Source organism: Trifolium pratense, linkage group LG6 (assembly GCF_020283565.1).
Source record: "Trifolium pratense cultivar HEN17-A07 linkage group LG6, ARS_RC_1.1, whole genome shotgun sequence".
In the NCBI taxonomy this organism is placed as follows: Eukaryota; Viridiplantae; Streptophyta; class Magnoliopsida; order Fabales; family Fabaceae; genus Trifolium; species Trifolium pratense.
The window spans coordinates 15,744,615-15,756,798 of NC_060064.1; the positions used below are offsets into that span (position 1 = coordinate 15,744,615).

Genomic DNA, 12,184 nt, shown 5'->3' on the forward strand with positions numbered 1-12,184 from the left:
TCTGAATTTGTGCCATGATTAAAAATGTTATGGGGGCCTTTGTTAACACCAAAATTATAAAGTTGTTGATATTCATTTCGACTTGTGTTAGAATTTGAATAGAAGAAGAAAATTCATGTCGACCGGCCATGGAACGTGATTTGTTCATTTCGACTTGGTATTAGAATTTGAATAGAAGAAGAAAATTCATGTCGACCGACCATGGAACGTGATTTGTCGAAGTTAGTCATATTAAGTGGAATTCGACTAATCATTGTGTGACATTCGACTAACATGTGATATATTGGCATAGAAGTTTATTGACCACCTCTAGTACCTGTTATATATGAAAACTTTGTTAGCACGTTACTGTTATGGCATGAATTACATTCACCATTTTTTTAACAACAAAGAAATTGAGTATAATGACTAATCAAGTTATCAAGTTTGGTCGAAGTTATCAAGTTTAAGAGAAATTCGACCAAACTATTATGTTGTCGAAAGCTTCATTTCAACAAGACATTCGAAGAAGCGAACAACTCCTACAAATTCAAAGTGACATGTGTCAATCTTATATTAAGTAATGTATTAAATAAGACACTTGTCAAAATCTTAGACGTATGAAGTTATTTTATTTTCTATGTAAATAGTTGTAATTTCTATATACAAGAGGTTGAATCTTATTTTCTAAAAACACTGCAATACCCACGCCACAGATAGCAAATGGGTTTAAGGAGTTCATAAGAATGAATTCCAACCACCCTTTACATTTCATGCAATTTAATATTGGTTCGTTCTTGCTTTATTTTCCTTTTTCTTTTGCAATTATGCATTCCTTTTCATCTTCTTTATTTTTCTTTCTTTTCAATACTCACTTGAATATTTGTTCTATTATGCTGTCATGAGACAACTTGTTATTAAAAGTTGTTGGATGTAATTCTAACACTAATAAAAACAATGATTTTGTTCTTAAAACGCATGAAGTACATCATAAATTCCGAGACTTAAACGAACACTTCAAAAAAAGGATTTTTATCGGATCCTGCAGTTAGCGAAAGACTTTTATCCAGATCTTAAGTAACAATGGATAATTATGTTTATGATATAAAAAATCAGGGTAAATAAATTGAGTATTTTTTTTTTTTTTTATGATATCAAAAAAAAAATTGAGTATTTTTTTTACAATTTTTTTATTGTATATATTTTACAATTTTTTTATTAAACGTAAAAAATAATTATCACAAAAAAAATCTTCTAAATTTTTTAAAAATCTGAATCTAATACACCCCTAATTGGTTTACATACCCTCCCTCCTTCGGTACTTTTCTTACACAACACCGCCACGCAACCCTTCTTCAGTCTTTCACCTAATTATTACAAATATCCCAAAATATGTAATTACTTAATTAATCACCATTCAATTAATTACTTAATCAACCAAACAAATTTTCAATTCCGTGTGTAGAAGAGTGGGAATTCGAACTCTGAACTCGTTTCAAACTCAATTCGAAAACCCTACTCACCCAATTCGATTCTCCACCCTTCTTCATCAATGTCGCCGGCGGCGATGAACTTTTCCTCCTCCGATACAACTCCACATTCTCCTCTCCATTTCGCCCCTTTCAACGCCGACGCCACCATCCCTGTCGGTTCCACCGCACGTGGAAAGTCGAGACCGAGACTGACAAAATTGAGAAAACAATCGGCGACTCAGAACGCAAGGTCTAGGACCAGAACCGCCGATGCAGTTGACGATGAAGTCTCTGGCTCTGGCTCCGGTTTCGGTTTCAATCCTTTTCGCTCCGATCAGGTAAGTGATAATTTTAAAGGAGTAGAAACTGATGCCGGTTCTTTTGTGTTTAGTGCTAGAAAGATTGATTCTGATTCTGTTAGGGATTTGAATTCGGAACAGAAAGAATCAGAGGTTAGGAAAAGTGGCGGTGTTGAATTTGTGTTTAGTGCTAAAGAAATCGATTCTAAATCGAATTCAATTCTTGATGGAGAGAAAAAGAATAGTGAGAGAAATACATCGAATTCAGAAGGGGAGAAGGGGAAAGTTAATTTTACAGGGTTTGTTTTTGGTGCTGGTAGAAATGATTTGCATTCTAATTTTAATATAGAAAAAGGAAAATCTAGTGTACCTGATGGTAAGGAGAGGGAATGTAAAACTGAATTTGTGTTTGGTGATAAACAACATATAGATATTAAAATGTCAAGTTTTAATGTAGAAAAGAAGGAATCTGTTGACAGCATGAGAAATTCGAATAATGGAAGTGGCGTTTTTCATGCTGCCACGGAAACGAACAGTAGTTTTGATAAAGATGCTGATAAGTGTGGTAATCTGGGTAATGATGTTAAGTCAAAGAGTGGAAAGGGAAGTACTAATGGTTTTACTGCTACTTTTAATGACATTTCTGGTAGTAAATTAGTAGATGAGATAAAGAAACTGAACATCAATCATCCTGAGGGTGTCCGTATTGCTAGAGATTCTACGAAGTCAGGTGTAAGTAGTAGCAATGGTTTTGTGTTTGGAGGAAGTGACAAGGTTTCTAGTGTTAGTTCGGGAACTAATACTAGCGGTGAACAATTGTATACTAATGTTGATTTTGAGAATATTGGACGGCAATATGCCAAAGCTGGCAGAAAAGATGATGTTAAAAATGGAACTGCTTGTGGCATTGCCCAGGATGCTACAGGAATACCTTGTTCTAAGACATCAACCAGTCAGGGTAGGATCGGAGATTTCCAGTGTGGCAAAATTCCAGAATTTCACGTGTCTGAAGATGCTCAAGTGAATGGAGCTGAAGAGTCTTGTACGGACTTTAAACCTCCGGCATGGGATCCTTCTTGTTTTAAAGATAACTTATTTTGTAACCTAAATAAAAAATTTGAATCCACACATAAGACTAAACCTTCCAAAGATAAAGGATCAAATTTCCTGAGGCGGAAATCGAAGTCACATTCATTGAATAAGAAACAGACAAGGATAGATCATTTGCCAAAGGAAAACAGTTCACTTGAAACCCCTGAATCTTCTGGCGGCTTCTCTCCGATGGATTTTTCTCCGTATCAAGAAACAGCAGCAGATGATCAAGATCTAAAGGCTTCAGAAGAATTAAATGTGCTGCACCCATCATTATCAATTCCCACTGATTATAAAGATGACCTCACCTCGAACTCTGAAAAGAAAAAAGCTGATATATTTCATTTTGTTAATGGTCTGGGTGATTCGAAGGAGAAAGATTTTGCATTTTCTGCAGGATCCACTGTAGAGGGTACTTCATCATTATATAAGCGTAAACAGAAGAAATTTAGGAGGAAAATGGGGTGCGGAAAGCCTGTATCTTCCGCACAATTTTCTCCAATTACCACTCCCAACGTGTCATCGCTCTCTGATGTTACGGACAAGTCTCAGATGAATGATCAGCTCACGGAAGGGGGTGATACGTCACTGGCTACAATTGAAGCTGCCTGTTACCAATGGAGACTCAGGTTCTGACTAAAACCCAGCTCTTTCAAATATATTTTAATTAGTTCTTCGATATTTGGCCATGCTGATTTCTGTTTGATGTTTTTGAAATTGACATCTATTATTTTTACACACTACCTTTATTTTCTAGGGGGAACCGTGCTCATAAAGCTAAGGATCTTTCTAAAGCTGAGGAATTCTACACAAAAGGAATAGATTCTGTCCCTTCCAGTGAAAGATCAGGATGCTGCAGTAAGCCTCTTTTACTGTGTTATAGCAACCGTGCAGCAACACGTATTAGTCTTGGAAGGATTAGGGAAGCTCTAGAGGATTGCATGAGGGCTACTTCTTTGGACCCCACCTTTCTGAAAGTACAGATGAGAACAGCTAAGTAAGTGTTATGATTGTAATTGTACTCCAAGAACATAATTTAAAATTATACTCCAAGGAGTATAATTTAAAATTGAGTATAATTTAAAATTTCAAAATATAGTGTTTTTTCCTCTCACACATAATGACATGTGGTTTGCCTCTCCAGTTGTCACCTTTTGCTAGGGGAATTTGAAAATGCCCAGCAATGTTATAACAAGTGCCTGGAATCAGGTAAAGTTGTTTGTTTGGATCGGAGAGTAATAGTAGAAGCAGCTGAAGGTTTACAGAAAGCTCAGGTATTCAAATACCACACCTGTGATAATTTTATTTTGATGCCTTTTTTTTAAATACTTCCATTCTTGAAACTTAATATCGGCTTTATATCATGATATGTTATTATGTTAGATATCTCGGCCTTAATGGGCCTCTGGTTTGTTACTGTTAATAATTAATAAAGGGGCAGTGATGAGCTCTATAAATTAAGGATTTAGGAGATAGAATAGGGAGAATTAGTCATGAAATTTGTTAGCTTGTTATTTGTTTAGTTAGAGTAGTATTTGTATAAATAGAACTAGGATTATGGAGGTATCTTGGAATATTATAATTGTGAATAGAGTATTCTCTATTGTGAAGGGGAGACCCTTGGAGGAGAGATTATTTCCTATTCTATCACGTTTTCTTAAATAAATTGTTCTTTCTATTCCATTCGATTCTTGGGTTCCTAACAAAGGAGGCATCAGTAGGCAGTTAGTGGGTAACTCAGAATTTGTTAGGATTAGGAGAGGTGAGGTGCTCTTGGATCAGCCTAGAGCTGTATGCAAAGGAGTTCTCTAGTGAAACCTTTGCTCTTTCCTTCAATGTTTCCCTTAATACCAGTTGGTTCATATCAACTAGTATTAGAGCAATTCTGGTCCAGGAAAACCTCATGGATAGGAAATTATATGGAAGCTACTGGGTTACAAGAACTTTTGGAGTCTGCATTTCTGCGGTTTAACATAATCTTTTCACCTTGAGAACAAGGTGAATGTTTAGCGGCAGAGTATTGTTAGGCCTGTTACTGTTAGTTAAGAGGTTACGTGGTTAGTAAGTTAATTGTCTGTTACTGTTAGTGATGAGATAGTAAGATGCTCTCCCTTGATATCAATTAGGTAGTCATCGGTTTGTTAGGAGGTTAGTTAGTTAATTAGGCTGAGTTAGTTAGATGAAATAATTAAGGCATGTTTCCTATAAATAGGGAGTAGGGATTAGAGAGTGGGCATCATGCTATTTGAGAGTAGTGGGGCCTTTTGGCATTGGGAGGTATAGGCGGACCCTCAAAGTGCTGCCGTTGTTCTCTAATCATAGGGAATTCTTCCCCAGATTCCAGAAATAAGATACCAGTTTCTATCATATTACTAACACCTGAGCTATTAGACAGCTCAGCAACAATTGCTCTTCATTTCTGCTCTTCTATCTTATTTTGTTCGCTCTCACGAGGTACATACATTTTAGAAACATCTAATAAGGGTTATTCCTCATTAACAGGAAGTAGTTAAGTGTATGAATGATGCTGCTGAACTTTTGAAGCAGAGGACTTCTGATGCAGCTGGTTCTGCTTTAGAACTTCTTACAAAGGCATTGTCAAAGAGTTTATACTCAGAAAGATTGCTCCAAATGAAGGCCGAGGCTCTGTATTTGGTATTTTCTGTTGCTGCACTTATCTCAATGTGTTCCTTTTTTTTTTCTTTCGAGAAAACATTTTGTATAATATGCCTGATACGAGTTGCTGTTTATTTATGGTGACAACTTGCAGCTTCAAAAGTATGATGCTGCAATTCAGCTGTGTGAACAGAGTCTGAAGCTTGCAGAAAAGAATTTTGCCTCGCCAAACAGTGCAAACAATTCCAATAATTCCACGCATGATAGTTACTCTAGTGTCAAATTGTGGAGATGGTCATTGATATCAAAGTGTTACTTTCGTTTGGGGAGGCTGGATGCATCACTTAATATTATTGAAAAATTACGGCAAACAGCATCTGTCAATGACAAGTAATTCAATTTTTTATCAAGCAGGACTACTTTTCTATTTGACATTTCAATGTAGATGCATCTTGTTTTTTACAAATACTAGAGATGCCTTATGCTCATTTCAACCATGTAGGTGTGTGATTGATAATAATGAAGACTTGCTGTCATTAGCTGCTACTATACACGAACTTCTAGACCACAGGGTAATTTCCAGATGTGCATCTCCCTAAATGCATTATGAATGCAAATGTTAGTTATTGACATGTCTTGATGGGCCTCAGGTGTAGTTGCTCATCAGGCGTGTTGCATATGCTGGATCCTAAATTTCTTGCACGTCCTTATGAAATATTACTATTGAATATTCCATTTATGAATTAAATTATAACATGGGCGAATCTTTATATAAGAAAAGGTATTCAAATTATAAGAAAAGGGTATTCAAATGAAGTTCCATTTTGTAGTTCTCTGTTGGAAAATTATTTTATTACCAGCGAAGTGGGAATATTTCTTAGTATTCTTTTTGAAATTTGATTTGAAATTTTTCAAATATAGTAATTTTAGCTTATTAATCCTGATTACTTCAGATCTATACACTAGAATAAGTATGTTAGCTGAGTCTTTTTCGAACCATTTATAGATTTGTAGGTTTGTATCATTTTCAGGTAACTACTTGTATTATTTATATATTGATCCTTATCCTTATTATTTTTGTTATCAACAGAAAGCAGGAAATGAGAACTTTAAATTGCAAAAGTATGCAGCAGCAGTGGAGAACTACACTGCTGCTTTATCTAGTAATATCAAATCACGCCCTTTTGCAGCAATATGTTTTGGCAACCGTGCTGCTGCTCATCAAGCTTCGGGCCAAATTGCTGATGCCATTGCTGACTGCAGCATGGCTATGGCCCTTGATGGAAATTATGCAAAGGTATTCCTTTTTGAAGTCTCTTCAATCTGGTGAAAAATCCTGATTGCATCTTTGAATTTTGTTCCTTGATGCTAGATCAACTTATGAAAAATTAGGAAGCAGATGAAGGTCAAGCCTATGGTGCACAAGTGAGACAAGTCTTTTACCATGCACAAGCTTGTTTTCACCATTGGATCAAATGAGATTTGATGTGACATATTGATCCAATGGTGAGACTTATTGATCCACTGGTGAAAACAAGCTTGTGCATGGTGAAAAACTTGTCTTGTGCATATTAGACAAAACCGCAAATGAAATAGCGACAAAAATTTTCATTTGAAGTTTCATGTAATATGATAAATTTTTGTTGTTTCTAATTTACCAAGAACTTGAAGAGGGATTGTGGAATCTAATTGCTCTACTTTTGCAGGCAATATCTAGAAGAGCCACCTTGCACGAGATGGTTAGAGATTATGAACAAGCAGCTTGTGACCTCAGGAGACTTATTTCTGTTCTTGGATCTCAATCCAATGAAAAGGCCAAACACTCTGACTCACCAAATGGATCAACCGGTGGGAAAGAATCAAGGCAAGCTCAACAACGTCTGCTTACTGTGGAAGATCAAGCCAAAATGGGGACCCCCTTGGACTTTTATCTCATTTTGTAAGTTCTTTATTCAACCGGGGGTTAATTTCCTCTCTATACATTGTCTAGATGCCTCAAACGAAATTGTATAGACAATTTCACAAATTGAATGTGTCATAACCCCTTGTGGCTGCCACTTTGAGGTTATCCATATGGATGATATACACGAGACCTTTGTGGATGGCAGAATTTTTGTAATTGTACAATTTAGAAAGATGAGAAAAAAGTGTTCAAATTTGTTATAACCTCAAATTAGGTTATTTGCATAATTGTATGCATTATCAAATTTTAAAAAGGGGAATGTAAAGTGACTAAGTGGCCTACTTTCCTTTCATGCCCAGCATTGAAGGAAAACTCTCCCCTAAGTTGGATATGCTAAGGCATGCCACAGTCTACAAACCTCAACAAAGACTTGCAGTAGTACTTATAGATGACCTATCATCAATGAAGACCATTTGCACGAAATGAACCCAAGACCTTGACATTGACATAGTTCGATCCCCGCCAATTAAGTTTCCCTCATTCACCTTAGATTCTAGCAGCATGATTGAAACTGGATCAGATTGCACTGATAAAAGTGTAGTTACTGTTATATCAGCATTCAGCAATGATATAGATGGACTCAATGGGCTGAAGCTAGATAATTGGCCATTTAAGGCATCCTGATATCTCCTATCTATGCTAGTCAGATTTCTCTGCAGCTTTACTGTAGAATTTCCCCCTCATTATTATGTTTGCAGTTAGGTACCCCCATTGAGATGAATTCCCTTGCTGACTTGGGGCTTTGATCCCTACTATTATTCTTCATCTACACCCTCACAATATGATGCTTCTAAGCAATACTCCTTTCTCCACCTGCTCCCAATGCTTTCTCCTTGTTCCTGGTGTCAGGTGCAGGAAAACTAGTCCTGTATGGAATCCCACGAATTTTCTAAATTAGGAAGCTCTTTTCATTTGATAAGTACATTGGGAACTCCTAAATTGGCCGTGTAGCTGAGAACTCTAGTGGTTGAACTTTCACATCCCCGTCTTCAAACAGAACTGGTGGTAAGGGATGGCTCACAGTTGTGGTGGAGATGGATTTTTTCATTTTCTCCAAGATTTTATGTGGTCCCTGATAACTAGTGCTAAGTTTTTTATTCATTCTAATTGTCAAAGATAAATGTCTTCAGGATTGAAGCTTGAGATATACAAACTCTGCTGGTTTATAAACAACGTGACTCTGTTCGTGCCTAATGATTCTTCAATTCGTAAATTATTAGGTTCCTTTCAGCCAGGAGTTGGGTTCCATTGTTGCCAGTTCAGGTGACCCTTTTAGTAAGTAGGTAGCCTTCTATAGTTCTACTACCAAGGGCCATAAAAGGGGTTAATTTGGTGGAACAGTTATAGTTGATATTATACCCATTTTCAGCTCAGTGAGGCTGTTCAGGGCTCAGGCTACTGTTTAGGTCTTGTACCGATAAGACTCCGTAAATTAATTCCAAGGTATTTAGTATCTACCTCAAATTTTCTGTAGTAGTGAGCGAGTTAGACTAGGAAACCTCTGAGACATAGTAGTAGGCCAATTCACATTATCTAGAAGCAGAAAAGTTGCTTTGAACATATGAGTATGACCATCCCATTAGTATGTAATATACAAATCAATAGCACAAACAGCATATACTCATAAAGTTTGCCTCCTCTCGGTAGAAGAGTAAAAGCACATAATATTCATATTTAAAAAGTAATGTGGTGACTTCATGTTTTGTCCTAGTCTACTACAGCTACATTTCCGTTTTTGGTTCACTTTGTTTCTTTAGATGCTTTGTTTTGTACACTTCATTTGCATAACCATTTGAGGCTATCTACTTTCAAGCTGTTCGGCAACACAGAACAACTTTGTTGTATGATACACTTGAGTATATAAAAAATTGCACAAGGAAGAAACCTTTTCAGTTGATTGATAGTTGCTAATTTAAAGCATCCGATTCTAAATTATATTCTTTTCAATGTGAACATCACCAGAGGAATTAAACCAGCTGACACAGCAGCGGATATCAAGAAGGCCTATCACAAGGCAGCTCTCAGACATCATCCAGATAAGGTTTGAGCCTTTCTATGTCTGTATTAAGTTATCTTAGCATAACCATTTCATTTTTTTCTTTTGGTTTAAATAATTAATCTACATTTGTAGTTTTCAAAACTTATATTGGGAAACTTTATTTGTTTGGCTTGAATCTAGGCTGGTCAGTTGTTGGCAAGAAGTGAAGTTGGGGATGAAGGCCATGTATGGAAGGAAATTTCTCAGGAGGTGCACAAGGATGCTGATAGGCTTTTCAAAATGATTGGAGAGGCATATGCTGTACTTTCAGACACTGCCAAGGTTGTATGCATGATTTTTTCATTGTTAATTAATCTGAATGCACCGTTGACTTTAGTTTGAAGCTTAAGTTCACTCAAATCTTATACACGTAATAATTGATTGGTTTTTATACACGTAGCAATAACATGCTCGACTGTAATGCTTAAGTTCACTCAAATCTTAAAACACTAACTTTCAAGTTCATATCATATCCCACTGGCTCTGTGCAAACAAAGCTGACCCAATTTTCTGAACTTATATTGTCCATTCACTCCATTGTAATTTTGTTCTTTTTATTTTAGTAAAAAGGTGTCTTATATTATCCTATAAGGTGTACGGAAATTTGATTATGATATTGTTAGATACCCAATTCGGGCCTTAGAGCAACATATGTGTCAAATAGATGATTGGTTACAATTTGCTTACGTGGCAAATCTGTTAGTGAGGAAACACAATTATATTAAAGAGATGGTAGCAAAGGGAGAGAGCATTGAGTATATTTCAGTTAGAAACCCTATTATTTGGGCTGAGAGAAATGTCTCTTCTCAGATGAACTTTTGCTCTAGGGTTACAGGGGTCTTCTTCCGTAATACATGTCTTTTTTTCCAGAGAATACAGTTTCTTCTTCTGTGCCTACCGGCTCTGTATGAAATATATACTGGAGAGTTTTCACCTTTGTTTTTCATTTTTCTGCTTAGTCTGGGAATTTTGAAGTTTTAGACTACTTCAGTTTCTTAATTTTCATCAATGGTCATTCTTTATCATTAATATAAACTGACAAGCTTTTTCTTTCATTTATCATAGCGCTCGGAGTATGATATGGAAGAGAACATAAGGAAAACTTATAAACAAAGTAATGGAGGTAGCGCAGGCAGGAGATCTTCAGACGTTTATGGGAATGGAAGATCATCTGATGGTTATAGATCTGCCTATGACAGAACTTCTAACAGACGATATGGATATCATTGGAGGACATATGGAGATTCATATTCTCGATGGTAAAAGATTACCTAGACAAAGGGAATCAATGTTCCTTTCCCTGGTCTGAATGAAAATGACGTTCTTTCCCATTCTTGATAGACCCAAATTTCATGATGGTATGAAAAAAGAGGCTTAAACCTGCTTTTGCAGTTGCAGGTAACAACAACTCCTATTCTTGGTCCGGTTGAAAGTGACTTTCGTCGTGACTGAACTTTCCTTTTTCTTTTGGTCTGACTCAGCCCTCGGGCCATTGCTGCTTTATTCTTTTGGTTTGACCGAGACCATTGCAAAAGTAAGTTTGCTTGAGATATTGTAAGCATGAGCTATATAAGTTATGTAGACCTTCAAATAGCCAAGAAAAACAACGGATCGAGAAGCCGGGAAAAGGAGGCAACTTGGCAAGAACAGGCCCCGACAACAATCAGATACGTGCTTCACTAACTTAACTATACCAAGGCATTGATACTTTCATACCTAACTGCATGTTGTTGGACAAACTTTTCTGAAAAGGAAGGGGCTTATTTATGCTGAAAGTCCGGCAAATACTCAGTTGTGATCACAGTTTCTCAGAGTGTAATAGATACTGTAGAAGTTATGTATTAGTATGGTTTAATTTGGATTGAGAACCTTAATAGGAAGCAATATAATGCTTGTGGAAATTAATTCAAACTTGATGTTTATTTACACTCAAAATGTTGAGTTTTTACATAAGAACAAGGTGTTCAGATCTTCTCCATTTTGTTATCCTCCATTTTATCCATTTCACTGCTTAGAAATGTGACTAGTAGCAAAAAACGAATTCAATGGTGCTGATTTAAAACTAAATAAATATTTATTCAATATAATAATAATAATAATAATAATAATAATAATAATAATAATAAAATCACACAGCGTCTTCTTTCTCTACCACTATTCCTCCACCATACAACACTTCCTCCTCTCATCGCCGGTCACTGCCTGCCACCGTCACCCTTCTCTCTATTCCAACTTCTCGCCGTCATTTTTGCCATTTTAATTGGCGCGGTCAGGAACCAACCCATTTTTATAGCAAACCGACTTTAATTGGGATTATAGCATAAACAACACTGGTAAAAAAAGAATTTGGTAGGCTCACTAGTTGACAACAAAACAAAAACACAAGAAATTGATTCATCTGCATTGATTTTAATGATCTCACCAACCCTTATAAACATCTTTCATGTACATCAGTAACAAGAACAAATGTTAATGGCAAAATTCAAACACATCTTAAAAACTTGTAGAAGCTTAATTGCAGAACTTTAGGAATTACATTACAACTAGCTCTAATCATAGCCTCCAATTGAATCCTAAAATTGACACCACCAAACAATCTTTAGTTTCAATCAGACAATCCTCAAACTGAAAAGGAGTGAGAGATATCGACGGAGTTAGAGAAACAGAGAAGTGATTGAGTCAGAAATGGCAAAGAGGAGAGACATCGACGGAGTTAGAGAAATAG

General features: G+C 36.3%; 1 protein-coding gene across 2 annotated transcripts; it reads left to right on the forward strand.

The window, feature by feature from the left end:
* Positions 1-1,287: 1,287 nt before the first annotated feature.
* On the forward strand, positions 1,288-11,437 carry LOC123893269. 2 transcript variants are annotated; one of them, XR_006803397.1, is made up of 12 exons: positions 1,300-3,471; positions 3,600-3,839; positions 3,987-4,116; positions 5,345-5,497; positions 5,613-5,848; positions 5,961-6,030; positions 6,549-6,755; positions 7,165-7,397; positions 9,384-9,462; positions 9,601-9,741; positions 10,525-10,857; positions 10,941-11,437. XR_006803397.1 is itself a non-coding variant. In XM_045943204.1 (11 exons), exons 1-11 carry the CDS (start codon positions 1,532-1,534, stop codon positions 10,720-10,722), a joined length of 3,627 nt encoding a protein of 1,208 aa, XP_045799160.1. In that variant the 5' UTR covers positions 1,288-1,531; the 3' UTR covers positions 10,723-11,437. The 2 variants fall into 2 exon arrangements, 1 of the variants encoding a protein (XP_045799160.1); XM_045943204.1 differs by having other exon boundaries at positions 1,288-3,471; positions 10,525-11,437.
* The last annotated feature ends 747 nt before the right edge of the window (positions 11,438-12,184 follow it).